Source organism: Branchiostoma floridae, chromosome 3 (genome assembly GCF_000003815.2).
Source record: "Branchiostoma floridae strain S238N-H82 chromosome 3, Bfl_VNyyK, whole genome shotgun sequence".
In the NCBI taxonomy this organism is placed as follows: Eukaryota; Metazoa; Chordata; class Leptocardii; order Amphioxiformes; family Branchiostomatidae; genus Branchiostoma; species Branchiostoma floridae.
In genome coordinates, this window is record NC_049981.1 from 19,726,300 (window position 1) to 19,750,704 (window position 24,405).

Sequence of the window (24,405 nt, forward strand, 5' to 3'; positions counted from 1 at the left end):
TGCACAGGTTGCATATTCCTGTATTTGTAACACAGGTAACATTGAACACCAGACCCTGTTCAAAATTAAATCTTTTATACATACCAGCAATGTTACCTCACGTATACAACGCAAAAATAATCACATCTAACATGTAGACAACATCAACTTGTAACATATACATGTGCAGGTTCTGTTCGTCACAAAAAAACACATATATGATGGCTAAAATGACAACAAGAAACAAATAAACCTTTTATAAATGTGAAAAGTAACATAACAGCAAGACTAAAATTACTGATTCAGGTTCTTCTCATACCATCAATTCATGATCTTAGTCATCACTGTAATTCTCTATGCCAGCAGGGATGAAATGTTTCATTAGCAAGAACTACCATCCATATTCAATCAGCACCAAGGAGCATCTGCTGCATGTAATACTGGCTTCAAAAGTTCCCCTTATTTTATGTCATAAAAACATCATTATCCTCTGATACTATGCTTCCATACATACATGTACATGTCTTACTTAAAAGATATTAAGTAGATTAACCTCTGTCAACATCAATTCACATTCCCAGCCTGAAGAAGGTAGCAAATCTGTAAAAATTTCAAAAGCATCTATTGGTAAAATTACATTAAAAAATCGCTTTCTCCAAAGCCCTTTGTCCAAAGTTATTGTCAAACCCTAACGCTAAGCTTGTGTGCCATAATAGGACAATAATTGACAGAATGTGGTGGTATGAATCCCATATGCACTGATGAAGCCTGGAGCAATCTCAACTACAAATCTCTCAATAACATCATATTACATGTACATGTAGTTGTCTATTACAACAGTCAAATGAAACAAGAAGATTTAATAAGGGTATGATGATACAGAGATGTAAATGATGAATGTTGTTTGGTACTCAATACGGCTTTCGTCATATGATATAGCACGAACTTTCATTTGGAAGGACCGAGCTTGTTTTAAGGGCCTCAATGTATAAAGTACACCCGTGCCCTTATCTGGCCGTAATGCAAAGGGTAAGTTACTCTCTTGCTCAGTTATGGAAAATGTTGTTTTAGGGTGCTGTCTGCCATCTTCAAAGTAAGCTATGAGTCGTAGTAAGTCTTGATTAGCATCAATGCCATAGGGAAGGGCCAAGGTCTTGTATTCCACAGCATAGTCTGTTGGACATTTGTAGTCTGCCGGGTTGCAATCTCGTATGCAGTACCTAAACAAGGGACAATACAGCAAGCGTCAGAATGTTCTCATACACAAAAGGTACAAATCAGCACAGTCATAAGTTCACCCACCTCTTGTGACACAAACTCTGACATAAATTCTACAACATTTGTCTGTCTGAAGTAACAGGATCTAGGTGTCAGCTAACCCCACACTCTTCACAATGCTTAGTTGTTCTTGATAACTTTGTGTATCAAAACTAACAGGTTTGTGTATGAAAACTAAGAGGAGTGATTAAATGGTTGCAGCAGTGCTCTCACTAATCCCCTCTCACATCTCACAAAAGTTTATTTGCAAGTTCTTGCCCGAGGGCTAATTGCAACATGGCACATACAAAATACATAGTAAACATACATAAAATAAATGACTTTGGTATAGATAACAATGGTGACATGTGGGAACAAGTGACTATTCTAGCAATAATATGGACTGCTGAGAGCTACAATCTAAGCATTTGGGGTTTGACTTCTTTCCTGGAAGCAGTGGAAGACGAAGTGTCCCACTTTTTCTATGAGTGGGTTATGTGATGCTAACAGGGTTATGGTTCTGTTTCTGTCAGTAAACGTTTGGCAATTTTTTGTGGGTTTTGCAGGCCTCTTTGAATAGCTCTTTACTTTCCTGGTCATTAGAGGCAGTTGGAAATAAAATGTATTACGTCTTCCACCAGTTTTGCAGTACAATAGTTACAGGTTCTTTCGCCCACAGGTAGCTTCGTTAATAAATTTGAGTATTCACTGTGTAAATAGCTAGCTATAGGTAGGAAGAACATTTCACAGTTTTTGGCCCACCCAATACAAGATGAACATGTAAGACGGTACAGGACACATACCCCGAGGAGGATTCTCTCCTGTAGTTAGGTGGGCATGGCGAGTCCACACACTCATAGTCACCTCGACGATTAAAACACAACTTGTTTGGACCACAGTTGATATTTTGTTCTATACATTCATTGATATCTGAAAGAAAAAGAAAGAAATCTTATCAACGCATGATGCTTTTCTAAAACCTTAAATTTTCATTTATTAAAATCATTATAACAATGAACAATATCTTTATTCTTTATATATTCTAGATAACAAGGAAATAGATATCTAGAGAACACTAACAAAAATTCAGCCAGCTGGCTGCCATTGTGACAGTATTTTTTCAAGAAACCATTAACAACAACCCCCCCCCCCCCTTCAGGTTAATAAGGATGTTCTGTGCTCTTCTCCTTGGGCAATGCAGCAGGGCTGAACATAACATTACATGTACAATTACATCTGTCTTCAACTGATTTTCTGTCCCTTGGCTTGAAGGGCTTGCTGAGGGCCCAAGTGTCCAGTGTCCAAGAAAGGAGGCCCCAGCTAGAGGTGGTGGGGCTTAATGGGTCTGTTACAAACATACAGTCTGGTGTACGACAGGTAGACTTCTCCTCACCTTGACATGTTCCTCCAGAAGGCATGACACGATAGCCCACGGGGCAGCGACACTGGTAACTGCCAACTGTGTTGTGACATTCATGCTGACACTTGGACCTGGGAGCTGCACATTCATCCACATCTACAACATACACAACAAAATTACATGTGAGCGTGAGAAAATAAAGCACTTTTACATTAACATTTTGTCTTGTCTTAAAGTCTGAAAGACATGTGCACAAGTGGAAAACAGAGGTCATGGTAGACCAAGGAAATGTTGGTTTGAGTGTGTCAGGAAGGATATAAAGCTGATGTCACCTGGCCTAAACATATAACTGTACTTTTTGTCATGTCAATAAAGCTTGTATAATGTCACCTTACCTAAACATATTCCATCTACTTCCTGGTAGCCTGCTTCACAGCCTGACCTTGTACTGATAACATTACTGAAAAAGAAATGTAACATGTCAGATTACAAAGTAAAAACTGTACTATGACAAACACAATCCTGTCTCCTATAATACTTGAACTATATTTTCCATAATTATTACTTATTCCATAATGTACAAAATGACCTCTTCAATTGACAATAGGTAAAATACTCAGGCTCAATAGACACCAAAGAAAGAGCTGTGAATACAAGAGAAAAAAAAAGAGAAAACAGAATAACAAAAGGTGAAAAAAAGAAGAAGTTTACTTGTCTGTGTCATCTGGGTGCCAGAGGCCAGCACAAGATCGTCGGTCAGCCAACAACTTCTGACCTGGTGGACACAGACATTTGTAGGATCCTGGCAGATTGCGGCATTTGTAGGCACAGGGGCGTGGCTGGCGTTGACATTCATCCACATCTAAAAATAGAACATAGAAGATACACACAATCATGCTTTTTTGTACACTTGACAGAGAAAGTAGAAAAGTTAAGGAAAAGTGACCACAAGGAATCCACATGACCCCTGAATATGAAATAATACATCCAGGTAATATGCCAAAAAGCAGTTACTCAAGTAACTGGAAATGATTTTAGAACTGGTCAGATGTTTCAAATTACTGGTAGCACTACCTTTTGTTAGTGACATTAGTGATAGGTGTATAGTGCTACCTGAAGTCTAACAATTTCCAAATTCATATCTACATGTAGTTGCTTGAGTAACTGCTATTTGGCATACTGCTGAATACATTTGTGTACTATCATTAAACATATTTGTGCCATAAAAAATATGAATCTCCAAAGTTTGTATGGGGAAACCAAATGCATAGTACTGAAATGGCAGCAAACATGTCTCTAGTAGTCTCTAGTAAAATGTTAATTAATGGCTTGAAAATTTGTTATCATGATGCCTGGTGTATATCGATTGACAAAATATTCTTTTGAAACCATTCTGCAGCCCTACCTGTGCAAGGGAAGCCTACTGCACGAGAATGAAATCCTCGGGGACACACACATTTGTAGCTGCCTTGGGTGTTCCGACAAATCTGATTGAACCTGCACTCTGTGACACCAGCTGTGCACTCATCTATGTCTGTAATGGCAAAATATCAACATTGCTGACTGAGAGAGCAAAAGACTCCACTCCATTAGTGGTCTGGAAGAGCACAAAAAGAAAATTGCCATGCCAAGCACATTTTACATATTTCAAAAGACTCAATGCTACAGACAGATTTGTACATGTCTTTAGATGTCAAAACTCCCATAATGTAAAAATAGGCAAATATATCAAGGATTGCTCTGCTATTAGAAAGAATACTGAATCTAATGATTAGCCTATTCATTATGACACTACATCAAAGAGTTATGTTAGGGTGTTAAGCTTTATCCTATACCGCCATTTTGTACTTTATGTAATAGTTGTTGCCATATGTACAATTGTCGTGCAATAAAATCCTTCTTTACACTAATTGACACATTGAATAAACCATGAAGTACCCAGAGTACCACAGACTCAAACATACCAATGCAGGATCCATTTGTAACTAGGCGGAAGCCCTTATTGCAGACAGGTCGGCAGGTGAAACTGCCCATAGTGTTGATACATCTATCCTCTGGGCTGCAGGCCTTGGTGGGACCCTTACATTCATCAATGTCTGCAGAACATACATGTACCTTAGGTTAAGCTCACATCATGATCAGGATGTACACTTACCCAAGACACAGCCCCCTGCTACCAACCTCAGATCAGCTTAGTATTAGGCCACATATTCCACTATGCCATTTGCTTTACAGCCCCTCTGCTTGGCAGGACCTCTTACCGCCATCAACAAATATCTATGTACTAGTATTACTATATAGCTCCCTGTTATGTTCTGTGTACTTGTGTGTTTGATTACGGAGGCCAAAAGCCATAATGAATAAATGCTCTCTTAAGTAAGTCTTGTATCAACTTATCAGACACAAATTACTGCATCTATCAACATCGTAAAAATATTTCTTCATGGTTTACTTTTGCAGAGGGGCTAAAAAATATTTTGAGAGATTTTGGGTCATCAAATTAAGCAAGGATAAGATCTAGTAATACCACAGGGCAAGGATACGCACCAACACAGTTGTTTTTCCCCAGCAATCTGTAGCCTTGTCGACAAGAACACCTGAAGCCACCCACAGTGTTGGTACATTCATGTTGACAGGGGGATGGCACCTTCTCACACTCATTCAGGTCTACAGAAAAGGGAAGAAGTTACAACACATGATTCATTGTCACAATGTCACAAGGTAATATACATGTAGTACAATCTGCACACCTGCATCAGAACCACTTGGTATCATGGCTACATTGTACATGTACGTTTGTGGTACTCCCTTTTTCCCACTGAACAAAGCATCAAGAGTCCTGTACTTGTCTATAGTGACCACCATAATGTGCTCAATTTTTTTCAAGTCCTAAAAAGGTCACCATTAACAAGTTGGACTGTATCGTCCTTGCTGTGAACCAAGCAAGCAAGCAAGGCTCTTTCTACCTGAGTCATCATGGCATAGATACAAAAAGACAAGTGAACCTGTCAATTAATTTAGCACACAGATTTATCGGCATCTATCTTCTGACATATCAGTGGTCTAAAGCTAAAAGTAAAGGATATTCTACTTTCACATAGAACATCCCGAGTGCAGCTATGCCACGATGTGCCTCAAAGGACGGGAGGAACTAGGGTGTTAAGGTAACGTGTTATTACTATTACATTATTGAGTATGACATACTACAATTAAACTAGTATATTGTATGTATTGTAAGACTACGATATAAAAATCATACTACAAAAAAAAAACAACTACCTGCCATTCTTATCTAGTCCCTTGAGTGGTTGTTAAGACCAAGTTAAGGAGTGAAGGGATAGATACAAAACAATGTATACATGTAAGTACCTTGACAGTCCCTGTTTCCACTGGCTGATCGTTGGTAACCTTTGCTGCAGCGAGCAGCACAGTGGAATGATCCAAAAGTGTTGAGGCAGTCCTGATAAGGTGGACAGATGTCCTTCTCTTTCTCACACTCATTAGTATCTGCAGAGAGGATAGTGTAATGTGAGAGTGAGGAAGGAATATAATGATTAATTCTTTCAGAAGAGGGGTAAGGAGGTAATCCTTACATTGCAGAGAAGAGGGGGGCAGTAAAGTTTCACAAAGACTACAAAATATGAGTCTTCAAATGTTTGTGGAGTAAAAAAACAACCATTGAAAAACAATGTTTATATCGCTGCTGCTGTTTTCCCTGAACTATCAACACCGCTGTTGTTTGGCCTTAATAAGTTGTATCATCACATCTTCACCTTCATTACTTTACACCAAAGGCTGGGTCCAAAAAGCCAACATATGGACACATCTATATCACACAGTGAGAGATGAAATCAGTGTGATACTTAAATGCCACACCTTCACATGTATGCCCATCTACAGCAATCATGAGGCCAGGAGGACAGGAGCAGAAGTACTTCCCCATGGCATTGTGGCAGAAGTGGGAGCAGGGGTTGTTGGTCGCACATTCATTGTCATCTGCAACATTAAGTAACATCAGATCAATTCCACTTCTACTTTAAAGCTGCTATTAAGTGACATAAATTCCAATGGGTCCCTGTCAGCAGACAATACAAATGTATATCTGTTTAGTGTTTGTCCAGATCAAAACTGAAAAAAAGATATTGTTTGAAGATGTTTATTTTACCAGGCAAGCATTTAATTTTCAGTGAGCGAGTGTTACACTACACTTCAGTAGCAAAGTTTCCATAGAAATTCTACACTGTATCAAAACATTGAAACATACCTGTTATGTATGCCTTGACCAAATAAAGTCCGAAGTTACAAAGACAAAAGTTATTGACCCACCCATAGTTACAAACAACGTTCGTGTGCATGGTATTGCTATCATGTTCAGTTCTTCAATTAATCACATGATTGACAATAATGCCAGAGAAATATCATCATTGATCCAACCAATTTGTGTATAGTGCATTAAGAGTGATAGAATGTTACTGTTCCCCTTTAATGAATGCTAACTACACACAATATTATCAAAATGATACTAGCATCTGCAGGACCCCAGGCACCCAGACTTACCTCGACAATAGGGTCCAACTGGGTCCAGCCGAAACCCTGCAGGACACTGGTTACTGGGAACTCCTACAGCAATGAAACATCCACAGTTTGTACAGATGTGAGAGTGCAATGTTGTCAAATGATACTAATAATAAAAACATGTAAGTGAAAGGTATCACAGCAAAATTCAGATGCAATCAATCATTTATATTTTCTGTTAATGTTCCGATCTGTGGCGAAGGACTCATACACCTAGTCCTGTGACTCTAGGCTAGTTTCTTCAACTGTGTTTTAGAATTAGCAATTACGATGTATGTCACACGACGATATAGTTTTAGTGAAGTTAAGTTTCTTTGACTTTTGTGTGATCAAAGGTGCACAATTCTGCTGTCGGCTGCTATGTACCTGGTGATAGAGTTGAGTTGAACAAACCTTTTATTCATTCATTCATACTAAATATCATAATAATAAAATGTAATCCATCCAAAGGTTCTCGAGTTAAGCTGACTACACAGACAGACACACAGACAGATGCACCCAAAACTTTATCTTCATCAAAAATGGAGATAAAAAGCATTTTTAAAGAATCCTGACCAATTTTTAAAGTGGCGAACTCTGGGTACACTCTGGGGTTAGCCACATGTATAAATGCCTTACCACTTGCTTTGAGAGTAATATAGCCTTTCAACTACAGAACATGAAGTTAAAAATCATCTTTAATTTGACATATGTAAAATCCCCCCTATTGAATCAGAGGTAAAGATAGAACTGTCACATAACAGAAGTTACCTTTTGATATGGAAGCCTCCAGCTTGCAGTCCAGTATTTCTGAATCAGGATCATAGTCCACACCAACACTGGACACTGATAACCTCTCCACCAGATAGGGCATCTGTCCAAGACTACTATCGTAATGGATAGTGTGATTCCACGTGTAGGGCTGCACAAAATATGTAATATAAACTTCATTCCATGTTGTCTTCATGCCTTGTTAGTATTTTGTGCATCTCACTGAAACAGGTGCCTCAAACACATGTAGACAATATGCAGTGTATACACAAGAGCAAGATCGGCAGAAGTCAGAACAAAAATTATCTCAGTGGCTTCTGTGAATGTTCCCAGTGAAGCGGCCACAGTTATAGTTACCAAACGACATTGACCAATGAGAAGGCCCTATTTTGCCATAACCTCTGGTCATCATTACTCCTTATTTACCACTTGTGAGCCCACATAAAGCAGTGTACCTGCATATGGCCATCCACAGTGAACATCCGTGTAGAGAAAGCGTATATCTGTCCAGGCCCTGTCTGCACATAATCCTCCACATAGTCCTTCAGGATGATGTTTGCTGTGCTTGAGAGACGTGGCACGTCACCCTTCAGTACAATGTCCAGCTGCAGGACACCACTGTCATCCAGACCTCTTGCATTATGGGTCATGTGCAGAGTTTCTCCTGGAAAGATAAAACACTGTAAACTGAGAAGATAACATTAAAGCTTAGTAACTGTTTTGTGGAAGGCATACATGTAAACACTTCATCTGTGAATAGCTTGGTTATTTCAATAACTGCTCATTATAATAACACACATCTTTCTTACCATGCATATTTAGGATGATGATACCAGTTTTGCTTAGTCAGATTGAAGTCCAGGTTCATGTCTGGAATTGCTCCTGTCTACATGTAGTTCATGTTGTCTCACTTGGATGAAATATATATATTTTTACAATGTTTTTTCTCACCTCTCTTTGTCTACAAATCAATTCATCTGTCATTTTGTTTTGGCCAAATGACCTAAAATTGGGCAAAAGCTAATTCTGGCATTTTTTTGTATACAGTAGGGATGCCTATATAAAGCATTTGCACAAACTTTATAAAATTCATATGAATCTTATGTGATACTCACAAATCACTACATGTGTATGCAAAAATGTACAAACTTCATGTGATAGCCAGTCCTTGATGTGACAATCCCGAATCTTATGTGATAGGCACAAACCTTATGCAAAACGGCCGACCACTACGTTAGGAGGGGATTAAGGTATGTGAGTAGTTTCATCAGGTTTGTATGTCACTGAATAAGGATACTCTTTTTACACAACCAGTGCTTTATTCTCACCAATGTTTTGGTGACTGTCAAGATGATAGAAAAAGGTGACACTGAAACGTTGGTGAGAATAAAGCAATGGTTGTGTAAATAGAGTCTCTTTATTCTGGGAGAAGGTACGTTTCTGAGTATTTCTACCAGTGATACTTTTATGTAAAAGCATTGAATGGACATATCCCATCATGTAGACGTATTTAATACCCTTTGAACTACTCTTTTGCTCCATTTCGGCATGTCACATCGTATTTTCCCTTCGCCGAAGATCATGGCCGCCGTCTTGAATATCTGTCACGTGACCCTGGCAGTGGTTGGCTGGTTTGCATAAGATTTGTGTGAATCATTCTTGCGTATCAAATATTAATTTGTGCGCATCACATAAGGTTTCTCGCATAGTATTTCATGCAGTTTTCATAATATTCGTAAGGATTTCCTAAGGTTTGTGCAAATGCACTTAGGCACCCTTGTACAGAGCTTTAAAATAATAAACAATATTGTACAACAAGTATTGAGGATTTGTTTTGTCTTCAGACCATATCTGTATGTTTTAGCCTCCTATGTCCTGGTATTATAATCGAATGAAATTCAGCATAAGGGTGCCTTTGACAAGATTTAAATAACAAGCTTTATATACACACACACAAAAACACATTGGTAGCCATACCTGTGGGAAACTCCACTTGTGTCTCTCTCTGGAAAATCCCCTTTGTTAGTGTATAGCCATTGACAGCCTCCCCTACCTCAAATGCTGTTGTCCAATATACAGGGGTCAAGATGGATACAAGTTTTCTCAGCCAAAAACCTGTAAAAACAAAGAATCTGTTAAGAGAAATTGTGGAGTATTAGTAAACATATCACCAGCATGCAAAGCTAACGGTTATGACGGTGGTTGGTAATGTCTGGTAAAAACAAAAAAAGCATAACAAACATGAATTTTTGTGATCTAAAAGTGTAACATGCTAAAGGGAACCAAACTGTTCTTGTCAGAGTTGTTCTCTCCTGTCCCAAATTAACAAGAGGAAGTGGGCCATCTGACATCCTACTAACTGTACAGATGTGAGACTTGAGAAAGTTGTTCCCATCACACGAATCTTATATCAAAAATGGAAACCATTCTATGGGAGAAAAATTCCTGTTTTAATTAATTACACTTTAAGTGTTTATATGACTCAGTACACCAAAATACAAATTCAAATTATCTCTAAGAAGCATAATTTTTTTCAAAGAAATATTGGCACAGTAAATGGGAGCCAGTTCAAACCTTGGCACTGTGGCTCAAGAAAAAAAAAACAATTTGCTGACTATTTACATTTTGTATTTGATAAATGAACAGTGCTTGATTACCATAACATGCCACTGCAAGATTTTCTTGGCTTTTCAAAAGAATGTTTTTCACAGTTTCAAACCAGCTGCTGTGTTCATGTGACATCATCACAAGCTTAGTCAAAACTTTGATTTAAAGTAAAAAAATCAAGTATGGTTTTGGTGGTTTGTTCCATAGCATCAGAAGGACCTTGATTAGGTGTAAACAGTAATGTTACCAATAATATTATTGTTAATTTAATGTTCCTTGTTAGAGATAGCAAGAAATTTGTATGTTGGTGTCATAAATACTTAAATCTCCTAGTCAGATATGTCATGTACATGCTTGTATCCAGGAAAAACATGTGAGCATTGTGGTACCAGAAAATGTGTCAGAAAAACATATTGGTTGAGCTTAATTTTCCCCCACTTCTACTCAGTCATTTTAGTTTACTTGGTATTTTTTTACAATTACAATGTATGGATAACATAACTTACTGCTGCCTGGCACTGGCAGAGTAAATCTAAGTAAGTCTGGAGTGGATGTGTACTTTTAACTAATAAAGACAGGTTTGACTGTAGTCAGCTTACACCTGAGACTTACCAACATTAGCTGGTATATTGGTCATCACGGCTATCACCCTGTGGTTTCCTGATCTGCTTTTTGTAATGTTGGCATACAGGGTTGCAACTCCAAACTCAAGGTTGTTCACTGTGCCTATGATGCTTCCATGTGCCTGGGTTGGTCTCCCTGGAAGAGTGACCACAGAAAAAACTTACATACAATGTATATTTTCTCTAAAATATTACAGGATGACACCAATTTGGTGAATTTTTCTTCTTCATGTACACGTAAATCCATGGGTCACTTAGCAGACCCATACACATGTACATTGTACATAAAAGTAATGTACAAGAAATCACCTAATATCTATATTCTGAATCAGTTGTTTTTGTATGGGTAGTTAAGGTAAGAAGTAAGAAGCACATATACCTCTACATGAGCGTATTCTGCAGGCTTGCACTTGTGAGCTGTCCCCCAGACAGGAGTTCCCACCATGCCGAGGTTCTGGTTTGTTACAGGAACGGGTTCTTATCCTCTCTCCCCGGCCACATGTAGCTGAACATTCACTCCAGTCTGTCCAGGAACTCCACTTCCCATGGACTAAACATAAACATTGCTTTCAGTGAAACACTGAATAAGTCTAACAGACCTTAATACTTCCATGAATGTGTTCTATACATAATCGTCATGGTACTTTCAATAGCAGAAAACCATCATCATCAAATAAGACTCAATGATTGTCTGTGTAATGCAAACTTTGCTGCCTGAGGCTATATTGGCAGGGGGGTTGCTATTAGTCTAAGAGTGAACTCAACAAGGAATAATAAATGGATTTTCATGATTTTTAACATTGAAAATTAAAAGTAGTTTAGGTGCAATGTTCAAGCTGATGTAAGGATCTGACACTTTGTCATTATTTCTTGCCTGTTTTTGCAATGTTTAGCATCAATGCCTTTTATCAATTAGTTGCCTCCCATTACAATACAGATGAACTTAAAATGCTGCAGGCTATATAACAGCAGGTGTAAATATCGTACCTGGACAAGGCTCAAAGCTGCAACCTTCAATTTCCGCTGCCGGACCAGCACAAGACTGGCCACCATGCTGTGGCTGCGGATTGTTGCACGTCCTGTACCTCTTACGCTGTCCCCCGTTACAGCTGCGACTACAGCCACCCCACGCTGTCCAGGGACCCCAGCCACCATGGACTAACATGCACAGGGAGTAAATGTTAATACACAGCCACCAAGGACTAACATGCACAGGGAGTAAATGTTAATGCACAGTCACAAGGACCCCAGTCACCATGGACTAACATGCACAGGGAGTAAATGTTAATGCACAGTCACAAGGACCCCAGCCACCATGGACTAACATACACAGGGAGTAAAAATACACAGTCACAAGGACCCCAGCCACCATGGACTAACATGCACAGGGAGTAAATGTGTTGATTTAGGCGGAAAGCGTAAATGAAATAATTTACTGCGCATGAGCCATAACCTATGCCCTCGGGCTCACGTGATTCTCCTGTCTCCCATGTAAAGCAGGCCGAGAGGACGTAGATCGCAGAGTTAACTTTTATGCAATTTTTTGTGCAAGTTTACGCGATTCGACATGCCAAAACGGGCCAAAAAATGTCCCGGGTGCGGGCAAGACAACTCCCTTCACCCCAACGGCAGAGGTAACAAGCACTGTAAGGGGATCAGCCAGCCTGTCCACCCTGTCCACTCTGACACGGAGTCGGAAGAGGCCACGCCGCCGGCGGGCGGCAAGGTCAAAGCTACCGCGGATCTGGAGAGGCGAAAAGCCGAGTTACAAGAGCAGCTTAAGCAAGCCCGTTTGGAGAAGGAAGTCGCCGAGTTGGAGGAAGAGCTCAAGAAGGCACGCTGCAGCACAGAACCCGCCAAAGAGACCGATCCTACTCTTCCAAAGCCGCCGGAGCTGCACACGAAAGACCCCGCGCACACGAGTTTGTTGGGCCCCGGCGATATCACGTTACAACAGTTACGTGACAACAGTCCTCTGCAGGCGGAAGTGACCGCAAAGTATCCAGACCTTATCGGCTCTCGGAAGAAGACAGAAGGTAAGACCCTCTCCCCTGAGGCTTTCGTGTACAGTTTCGAGTCAGCAGAACCGAAAAAGTATGACGAGCTTACGATGGAGGAGTTTTTAGTTGGAAGCATGGGCTTGTTGCAAACAGCCGTCGCCTCCATGCCACAGTGGGAATTGGCGGGAAGGCTGTCTATCCTCCAATGCGCCTGTACGAAGTTGGCTAGATACAAGTGGTCAGTCGTGAGGAGCTTTCACGCAGCAGCGTTGCGGGAGGCGTTACAAAAACCGGGCTCCTGGTCGGCGGACTGGACCCACTTAAAAGAGATGTACTTTGACGCGGACCCGACACGTCTCAAGCCTTCTAGTGCAGCGACCAGTCAGGCACCCGCCGAAAAACCAAAGGCACCTAAGTTTTGCTGGGCCTTCAACAAGAATGACTGCAGCGTCGCGTCCTGCGGGTTTGAGCATGCCTGTTCCTTCTGCTGGAAAAGACTGAACAGAAAATACAAGCATTCTGAGAACGATTGTGAAAGGAAGAAGACAGATGCAAAGCGGTCTACCGGCGCCCAAGCCGCCGGGAGCACGGCCTGACAAACTCCCGGACAAGGAAGCGCGGGGATCGGTAGAGTCACCGATTTAGTAGACGCGCAACAAACTGTGAGTAGTGTCTTTGTTGGTGCCGATATCTTTGCCTCCCGAGAGGTTTCTGTTCCTGTTAGTTTTCGGGTTTCGCATAAAACCCGCGGTATTCATGTTGACGACCTTCCTCCGACGGAAGGCAGTGCAATGTTGCACATGCAGGATGGTACGAGTTCATGTGACTTTGCTTCTCGTGACGATGACAGGGGTGAGGAGATGGACTCAACTGCTGCGACAAAAGCAGGTGCTGTTTTGCACAATAGGGACAGTATGTCTGAACTTGGTATCGATGGTAGTTTGCCGGCTTCGCAGAAAAACCGGAGCGATTATGTAGCCTTATTTACTTCAATAGAAGACGGTGCAGCCTTCCACCTTCGGGAAGGCACAAGTACATGTGCCTTCAACTCTCGTGATGATAATTATGGGGGAGGCTTCGGTGAAGTTTACTTTGACCTGCCCACTTCTACTGGCAGCACTCAGGTGCCGCACATTCCGGACAGTGGTTCATGGCCTTCGACAATTGGCGATCGTGGGTCGCATATCTGGGACATCCGGTTACAGGATTTCCACGGAAGCAGCAACGTCAGGAGTTTCAAGACTGACATGCACACAGCTGTGCAGCATGACTTATTGGATTATCAGCACTGGCACGACAGAGTAATAGAGTCTGGTGTATACAATTTTCAAGGTGAGCGCATTCCCGTACCGAGCAAACTACATATCAGCGCCTGGCGCGCACTGTTGGAGGGTTATCACGACAAAGACCTTTGTGACTTACTGGAGTTCGGATTCCCGGTGAACTATGATCGCTCGGACCCACCACAGGTACCGCATACCAATCACCCCTCGGCCATCCAACACGCCAGCCATGTGGACGCCTATATCCAAAAAGAGCTGTCACACGGCGCGACAATAGGCCCGTTGCCGCTCGGGTTTTTCATGCCAACTTTGGTGTGCAATCCACTACAAACAGTGCCCAAGAAAGACACACAAGATCGCAGAATCGTGGTGGACTTCAGCTACCCGGATGGTTCTTCGGTCAATGATGGCATTCCCAAAGGTACGTACCTGGGCGTGACACGCCGGTTGCGGTACCCTTCTATCGACGACTTCACCGCCTTGGTAGTCAAACACGGTACAGGCTGCTTGATGTTTAAAAGAGACTTACGCAGGGCGTATAGGCAATTGTTCGTGGATCCAGCAGATTACCATCTCCTGGGTTTTTCCTGGCGAGGCAGTACCTACGCGGACGTGGCCTTGCCGTTCGGTCTGCGCTCGTCAGCGCAAGCCTGTCAGCGTGTAACAGACGCCGTCACGCACATCTACGCAGGACTTGGGTTCTCCTGTGTGAATTATCTGGACGATTTCGGTGGCGCAGACTCCCCACAGAGGGCGGGGGATGCGTACAACACACTTGGCCTTCTCCTCCAGACATTGGTATTGACTGAGGCAGACGACAAGGCCAGCCCTCCATCTACTCGCATGACGTTCCTCGGGCGTACCGTGGATTCAGTATGCATGACTATAGAGGTTACACCGGACAGGCTGACAGACACCATGGCAGAATTACATTGTTGGTCGTCCAAGACTCTCGTGCGCAGGCAAGAAGTGGAGTGGTTGCTCGGTAAGCTTCACTTCGTAGCCTCTTGTGTCAAGCCAGGACGGCTCTTCGTGTCGCGCATGATTCTCTTCCTCCGGCGCTATAAGGACAGGCGTGAGAGGTTGAGCATTAGCGACGAGTTCCGCAAAGATCTGCTCTGGTGGGCCACGTTCTTACCTACCTACAACGGCGTGTCACTGATATCGCACGCCGCCTGGTCAGACCCTGATGCAGTCTTCAGCTCGGACGCCTGCTTATCCGGCTGCGGCGGTTTTCTGCAAGGGTCCGGCGAGTACTTCCACGCGTCATTCCCGCCGTCTCTCCTCGAGTCGCAGCCATGCATCAACAGTTTGGAACTCTTGTCAATATTGGTGTGCGTCAGGTTGTGGGGCAAGTACTGGGCCGGGCGCAGAATCGTAGTCATGTGTGACAATGAAGCCGCTGTAACGGTGTTGAACTCTGGTAGGAGTCGTGCGACCTTCCTGCAAACCTGCCTGAGAAATTTGTGGCTATGCACCGCCGCTTGGCAGTTCGAACTCAGGGCTATACATATCCCTGGTCTGGATAATCGGCTTGCTGACCACCTCAGTCGCTGGTCAACCTCTGCGTATCATGCGAATGAATTCCAGCGTCTGACAGCAGGCCAGCACACTTCTAGCGTAGACGTTACCGCTCAACACTTCGAGCTATTGACTCAGTTGTAACTTTTTCCGACAATTTCCGAAACCAGTGGAGAGCGTTCCTGTTATTCTGCGAGTTTTTCGGACTTCCTGCAATTCCTACAGACTCTAAGACACTCACCAGGTTCGCGCAGTTCCTATCCCGCTCGCTGAAGAGCCCGAACAGTGTCCAGCTTTATGTTCATGGAGCGCGAACGCTGCAGCGCTTCCACGGCTTTGAGCCCCCACCAGCAGGCGGCTTCGAGCTCAAACTAGTCATTAATTCCATCCGCAGGTCCTCCTCTCATGTGCCGCAGCAAAAGCTCCCAATCACTCCAGCCATCTTGCTACGCATCCGTGAAGAGTTGGACTTGACGAGACCTCTGCACGCGACGCTGTGGGCCGCCTTCTGTGTAGCGTTTTTCTCTTTACTCCGTAAGTCCAATCTGGTTCCAAAATCGCAGTCCTCCTTCGACCCAGCCAAACATCTGACACGCCGGGCCATCCAAGTCTCCGGGGACTGTGTAGTTCTTCGTGTCACGTGGTCTAAGACCATACAATTCCGGCAAAAGGTGCTGCTACTTCCTCTACCAGAGCTGACGGGACATCCTCTGTGCCCGAAACACGCGTACCTTCACATGTGTAATATGATCCGGGCCCCCCTCGATGCACCTGCCTTTCTTGTACCCAGCACCGGCGGAGGTCTCACGTCCCTGACACATGACACCCTCGTCAAACATCTGAAGACGCTCCTCTACGCGGTCGGCTTACCTCCAAGCAGCTACTCCGGCCACAGCTTCCGGCGTGGCGGTGCGACCTACGCCTGGCATTGCGGGGCGGACCCGCAAGTGCTGAAGCTGCTGGGTGACTGGTCTTCGGACGCTTTCCAGGCTTACCTCGACTGCACCTTCGACCAGAGATATGAGTTCGCGCAGCTGCTCGCCGGCAAAATAAAGAGTGGTATCCTAGCTATATAGACACTAAGTTCTCTACACGCTCCACTCTACCGCAGACTCTCAGTAGCTATACCCACAGAATTAGTCTGTGCGGTACCATTGTATAGCCATGTTCAGCTTATTGTGAGAGTTTCCACAATTGTACGCAAGCCTAGGCAGCCGTTGTGCCATTATATGGACGTTACTGGTTACAGTATAGGTTTAGGCGATTCTAGTTCACCCTTCAGCCCGCAGCAGCATTGTGTTTGTTCAGCTGCAGTCGAACCTCAGTGCACATGCCACGTCTTGCATATGTAGCTACAGTTGGGCACGTCACCTTGTTAATTATATATGTAGCTTAGGTCCCAGTTAGGGTCATATCTGCTTCACGATGTCAGGTTCAGCCTGAGTTATAATTGTTCCTGTTCAGCCTGAATTGCTTACATGATGTCAAGCCTAGCCAGGTTATTAATGTGCAGTTTAGAAAGAATCGTTTACATGCATTAGAAGCGCTGTAGACAGTGCTACGATCTTGGTTAGTGCGCGTAGCCAGTGGTTTTGTATCACGTCACTGCATTGTTCCTAGCTACTCCAGTTCTGCACCCACTCATCACGTTCACTGCACTCTCCCCTCCCCGGCAATTCCCTGCGGGCTTGGTCCTGGTGGTTGGTCATTCTCCTGAACATTAAAAGTTACATTGATTCCAAGCCCACACAGGTGTTATTGCTTTCCTGAGTGAGAGTGCAGTTAATTGTGTTGATTTAGGCGGAAAGCGTAAATGAAATAATTTACTGCGCATGAGCCATAACCTATGCCCTCGGGCTCACGTGATTCTCCTGTCTCCCATGTAAAGCAGGCCGAGAGGACGTAGATCGCAGAGTTAACTTTTATGCACCCCCCCACCCACCTCGTGGTTGGTCATTCTCCTGAACATTAAAAGTTACATTGATTCCAAGCCCACACAGGTGTTATTGCTTTCCTGAGTGAGAGTGCAGTTAATTGTTAATACACAGTCGCAAGGACCCCAGCCACCATGGACTAACATGCACAGGGAGTAAATGTTAATGCACAGTCACAAGGACCCCAGTCACCATGGACTAACATGCACAGGGAGTAAATGTTAATGCAGTCACAAGGACCCCAGCCACCATGGACTAACATACACAGGGAGTAAAAATACACAGTCACAAGGACCCCAGCCACCATGGACTAACATACACAGGGAGTAAATGTTAATACACAGTCACAAGGCAAGGACCCCAGCCACCATGGACTAACATACACATGTACACAGGGAGTAAAAATACACAGTCACAAGGACCCCAGCCACCATGGACTAACATGCACAGGGAGTAAATGTTAATTAATGCACAGTCACCATGGACTAACATGTACAGGGAGTAAATGTAAATACACAGTCACAAGGACCCCAGCCACCATGGACTAACATGCACAGGGAGTAAAAATACACAGTCACAAGGACACCAGCCACCATGGACTAACATGCACAGGGAGTAAATGTTAATTAATGCACAGTCACCATGGACTAACATGTACAGGGAGTAAATGTAAATACACAGTCACAAGGACCCCAGCCACCATGGACTAACATGCACAGGGAGTAAATGTTAATACACAGTCACAAGGACCCCAGCCACCATGGACTAACATACACAGGGAGTAAATGTTAATACGCAGTCACAAGGACCCCAGCCACCATGGACTAACATACACAGGGAGTAAATGTTAATGCACAGTCACAAGGACCCCAGCCACCATGGACTAACATGCACAGGGAGTAAATGTTAATACACAGTCACAAGGACCCCAGCCACCATGGAGTAACATACACAGGGAGTAAATGTTAATGCACAGCCACCATGGACTAACATGCACAGGGAGTAAATGTTAATGCACAGTCATAAGGACCCCAGCCACCATGGACTAACATACACAGGGAGTAAATGTTAATGCACAGCAGGGCTCGAAATACCACCTGTATATGCAGTTCAGTGCAGGTAAAATTGGAGCTGTGCAGGTATTTCTGGTGTCTACCTGCACTGGTCCATGTACTGTTTTTTTTTACGTAAATGTCCTATGATGTAGGTGTATGTGGATTGTTATTAGCTGCATTGACTGCCTATAAAATATAAAAGAAAAATAGCAAATGGTCCCTGAACAATTTTAGTATGATCCATAATTCAGAAATTCAGAATGGTAAAATTTGTCTGGTGCAGGTAATTTTCACCAGTACAGGTATGCAGAGAAAAGTATTTTGATCCCTGTCTATTGAAAATCATAAAAAGATGAAGAGGATGACTGTCAAAGCTAGTTGGATTAAGTTATGGTCCAAGCAGGGGAGACCATAGGACAAAGCTGTAAACACTGAGCCTATGTCAAATGATGAAATTCCATAACAGTGACCTGATAAAAAAAATTATGAAGAACTAATTTTATCAGAAATACTGACCTGGACAGGGTAAGCTGTTGCAGAAGTTCACCTGTGTGTCTTCTCCCGGACATGCCCGGCCGCCGTGTTCCGCTGCATTACATGTCCGCGTACGCGTACGGATACCGTTGTTACACGATGAACTACAGGCTGACCACGGGCCCCACGGTGTCCACTTGCCATCCACTAACACAAATCAAAAGTGTAAGCTGTCATTTACTCTACAGCACAATGAAGACTGTCTAAGCGGCACTGTTCTATTAAAGGTATACTCCTGCAGATAACATGTCACAACTCCAATCTAGGAACCTGCTGAAATCTTTTGAATGTCTTGGTTGTGTTACCTTCTGTTCCACCACAGATATTACACATCTTTTTTTAAATACTGGAACAAACTATAAAGGGCATGGAGCTGATCAAATTGAATTTTAATACTGACGTTTTTTTCAATCTGCTCTTATGTTCTGAATCAAAATCTGAGATTGATTATCTGAAAAGCATACAAAGAAGATCACTCTAGACTATTGGAAGCACTTGTCAATGTTAGCTGATAAGGATTACAAGGACTTGTAAGGGCTTTACAAAGTTTACAAGGTTTAGATCTTAGATCCATACAAAGGGACAATTAGTCAACATAAAAGGACATTCAGTCTATATCAAAGACCTCAGTAATCAATAACAATTGCCAGTATGTCAAAATAAAACTTGTGCAAATGTACCCCACCTTGTGATCAATTAAATCAATTCTTTTTGACAAACAACACAATACTGGTAATTTAAAAACAACAAACAAGAGATAGAGCATTCAAGAACTACAGTCAGTTTTAAAACACAAGACTCACCTGGGCAGGCATCCAGCTCACACATCTGTGTCTGCCTGTCACTCCCCTCACATGGCAGCCCTCCATAGCTGGGAGCGGGATTGTCACACTTCCGCAGTCTGGTCTGCACACCTTTACCACATGTCACATCACATGGCTGCCACTGGGACCACTGTCCCCACACGCCATTCACTGAAGTGATATTGTTGTCAGTCGTGTTAACGTTGTTGATCACAAAGAACAAGACAACATATATGTACGAGACACCTAACAAATAATATAAAATGTTCAAAGAAAGCAAGGAAGTTATATAGGACATCTATATAACCTCCCTAATGAAAGACAATAATCATGACCCAGTTTAGCTCACTGAAAAGCATTTCTTCCACTGGTACTGACAGAGAGGACAGGTGCTATGTACTGTACAGTATTCATACAGGTTGATTGTATAGTCTATAGAGAAATTCATTCAAAGCATGCATGTTGGGTGAGCACAAGCAACATTTCCAGTACCATGCATGTCGGGTGAGCACAAGCAACATTTCCAGTACCATGCATGTCGAGTGAGCACAAGCAACATTTCCGGTAGCATGCATGTTGGGTGAGCACAAGCAACATTTCCAACTTAGCATGCATGTTGGGTGAGCGCAAGAAACATTTCCAGTAGCATGCATGTCGGGTGAGCACAAGTAACATTTCCAGCTTAGCATGCATGTTGGGTGAGCACAAGCAACATTTCCAACTTAGCATGCATGTTGGGTGAGCACAAGCAACATTTCCAGTAGCATGCATGTTGGGTGAGCACAAGCAACATTTCCAACTTAGCATGCATGTTGGGTGAGCCCAAGCAACATTTCCAACTTAGCATGCATGTTGGGTGAGCACAAGCAACATTTCCAGTAGCATGCATGTTGGGTGAGCACAGGCAACATTTCCGGTAGCATGCATGTTGGGTGAGCACAGGCAACATTTCCAGTAGCATGCATGTTGGGTGAGCACAAGCAACATTTCCGGTAGCATGCATGTTGGGTGAGCACAAGCAACATTTCCGGTAGCATGCATACAAGCAGGCAGGATTTAAACCTCTTGGTCCAGATCCAGGGTCCATAACACCATTACTAGTTAAATTGAGCTTTACAATATGTCATACAAGGAGAATAATCTGATACATACCTGGGCAAGGGTCTGCGTGGCAGTCTTGGACTTGTGTGGATTCCCCTGTGCAAGGTTTGCCTCCATTTTGAGGCATTGGGTTGTTGCAGGACCGGGTGCGTTGATGGACACCCTTACCACAAGTTGCAGAGCACTCCTCCCACACCGACCACTCTGACCAGCCACCATCAACTACGTGTTCCAATATACACAGATGTTGTGAAATGAGGCATCCTTAAGGGCAACCTAAGCAATATTAGATCTTGAAAGTGGAAATAATCTGGATAAGGCAATCTGTATTATATTGTCATCTAATTCACTATTTTAGCACATTTACATCATTATTTCATAAACGTTCAAAACAGTGCAGTTACAAGTCATACGAGGATTCCTGATCAAGTTCTTATTTTTTTGGGTTCTAATAATGAATATCCTCGTGCAAATTGTCTCTGGGCCATTTTTAACCGCTCAAATTATAAAATAACTAGAGTTCGGGGACCTCATACCTCCATGAAATATTTATTGCTTTTTTGTGGATGGTATGTATGTTTATAGTCGGTTGTATTTGAGAGTAATGGTTATAAATGTTATGGGAAAGTAGTGGTGTATTTATGACACAGAGGATGTCCATCTGATTAGTAATTATCAAAATGTGACACTTAATTGTGTAATGTGCGTTTAAGAGGTCGACGGCATATGGTAGCGTGGTGTTCCTTAAGCTTGATGTTTGGCATTTAAACTGTCTAAGGTTGTCAGCATTATTGAGGTTCAACTATGTGCCTCAGAGCGGTGTGGTGGGAGGAAGTTGGGAAACTCAGAAAGAAGAAGGGATGTGGCCAACTTTAGTCAGATGGTGATTTGATTTTCCACCAATATGTCATAACATCAGCTGTTCACACGGTACAAAAACGAGATGCACACTTTCCTCTGACAGCCGTACACCAACTGTAAGATGAATACTTGGCGCCAACCCCGTCTGCTAAAAAACAAGTACCATTGGCTACGAAAGAGACAACTAACAACTGTCCCTTAACGTAACGAAATTAGAACATCTGTATCGCCCATAAAACTCCTGACACCCAACCCATCTAAGATGAGAGGACCTAATGGCATTTTAATCACCATGTCACTCAAATCAGCAGTACAGTATGTGAGACATCCATACCTGTTAAGCATTACCGTTAAATGTACCTCAACTTCTTCCAATTATACTTACGCTTCACATCTCCATGATATCGTAAGCAGACATAAATAAAACTAATTATCATATTAAAAAAACTCGGGGTTCCCCAAACAGGTGTCATACAAATCACCTCACTATCTGCTTGGAGCTAAGCCCATTAACAAACTTAAAGCACGATGCCTGTTCCAATATATCGCAGATATAGGGGTGATTTCTGATAAACCAATCCATCCAGCCGTTCTTGAGTAATCTTGTACACAGACAGAGACACATAACAGAAAATATAACCTCCATGACATTTCATGGAGGTAACTACTGTGCCAACTGTTACAAATATTTCAAACAGTCCTAAGCAGACATAAATAAAACTACTGGGGGTTCCCCAAACAGCTGTCACCTCACTATCTGCTTGCAGCTAAGCCCATTAACAAACACATACAGCACGATGCCTGTACCAATATATCTCAAATATAGGGGTGATTTCTGATATTATTACATCGATTATAACGACAGATACGGCTCCCAAGATCTCATCGATTCGAGCTTTCATCACACCCCACCAACACAACAAGTATGAAACCAATCCATCCAGCCGTTCTTGAGTAATCATCTACACAGACAGAGACACATAACAGAAAATATAACCTCCATTCCATGACATTTCATGGAGGTAATTATGTAAATGTGGGAATACAGTGCTGTAGAAGTCAATATTATACAGATTGCTTTATCCAGAATAATTCCACATTTAACCCTGTAATATTGCTTAGGTTGCCTTTAGCACACTAAAGCACTCAAGGTTAAAATACTAGTAAGTGGTGCAACTTATACCACAGCTTAAGTAAGACATACTCACTTTCACATTGCCTGGGATTGCATGTTTTGGTCTCTGTATATGGTCCGACACAGGAGCGCCCATTGTTGGTAGGGGGAGGATTATCACACTGCCGTCTGCGTGTCTGAACACCCTCCCCACAGGTGGTACTGCAAGACTCCCATGGCTGCCAGGGAGAGAAGCCACCATGGACTGCAAACAGAAATTTTTAGTTCAATGGATCCATTCTAAACAAGTATGCTTCATGTTAACCTACACAAACACACATACACATGTACAATACAATTAATGTCTGGAAGTACAATGAAGGCTTTCAAGTTTTCAAGCATTCATCAAAGAATAAACTTGTCATAATTGGAAAATCAAGCTTCAGTTTATAGCAATTTGTGGTGATAACGTTAATGGTTTACTGAGTAAAGGATACATTAATTGTGTCCACAGCTACAATGGATTAAGACCATAGGCCACATGGTAACATGACTGTCCCACTTTGTAACTACTGCAGGTAGACTCCCAATAACTCGGCTACAGTTAGGAACAGCTTGCCACTGGCTCCAGACCTGCAGGAAGACCCATCCTACGCTACAAGGACATCCTCACATGTAACATTAAGGCAGGCAATATAAACCCAACAGCCTGGGAGGNGCATAGGCTAGCGCGACTCAGTGCTCCAGACGTCAACAAATTTGCGCGGCTCACACGTTATAGAGCTTTCAAACTCCAGGTTACATTCTTCTCACAACACCTAAATGTTTGTTTACCCCGAGGCAAATTGCTTTGTAACTGTACAACTAGATCTTGTCTCTCCCGCTTGAAGGCTTGCTCACGTTAAATGGTGTGTTGTGGGAGTTTTTTTTGACAACCCATCAAGGAAACGGCCTCCTGATGAAGTTGATCAAGATCAGAAAAAAAATGACTGTGTGAATGCCCGGGTCTTGTATCTATGCTTTTGTTGATTTCAGTTAGATTCTAGGT

The 24,405-nt window shown here is 42.8% G+C and overlaps 2 protein-coding genes across 12 annotated transcripts in view; one reads left to right on the top strand and one right to left on the bottom strand.

Moving 5' to 3' along the window:
* Positions 1-23,642, bottom strand: LOC118411583 (hemicentin-1-like). The gene is made up of 21 exons (XM_035814003.1): positions 23,452-23,642; positions 21,434-21,604; positions 20,282-20,452; positions 19,461-19,625; positions 12,139-12,309; positions 11,531-11,701; positions 11,141-11,287; positions 9,899-10,036; positions 8,377-8,585; positions 7,922-8,072; positions 7,154-7,216; positions 6,473-6,592; positions 5,966-6,103; positions 5,144-5,263; positions 4,561-4,692; positions 4,002-4,130; positions 3,308-3,458; positions 2,992-3,056; positions 2,630-2,752; positions 2,040-2,166; positions 1-1,199 (listed from the first exon to the last, which is right to left on the bottom strand). Exons 2-21 carry the CDS (start codon positions 21,507-21,509, stop codon positions 839-841), a joined length of 2,928 nt encoding a protein of 975 aa, XP_035669896.1. The 5' UTR covers positions 21,510-21,604; positions 23,452-23,642; the 3' UTR covers positions 1-838.
* LOC118411581 (protocadherin-15-like) overlaps positions 1-24,405 on the top strand; it is a 143,491-nt gene that overhangs the window by 63,910 nt on the left and 55,176 nt on the right. The window lies entirely within an intron of this gene.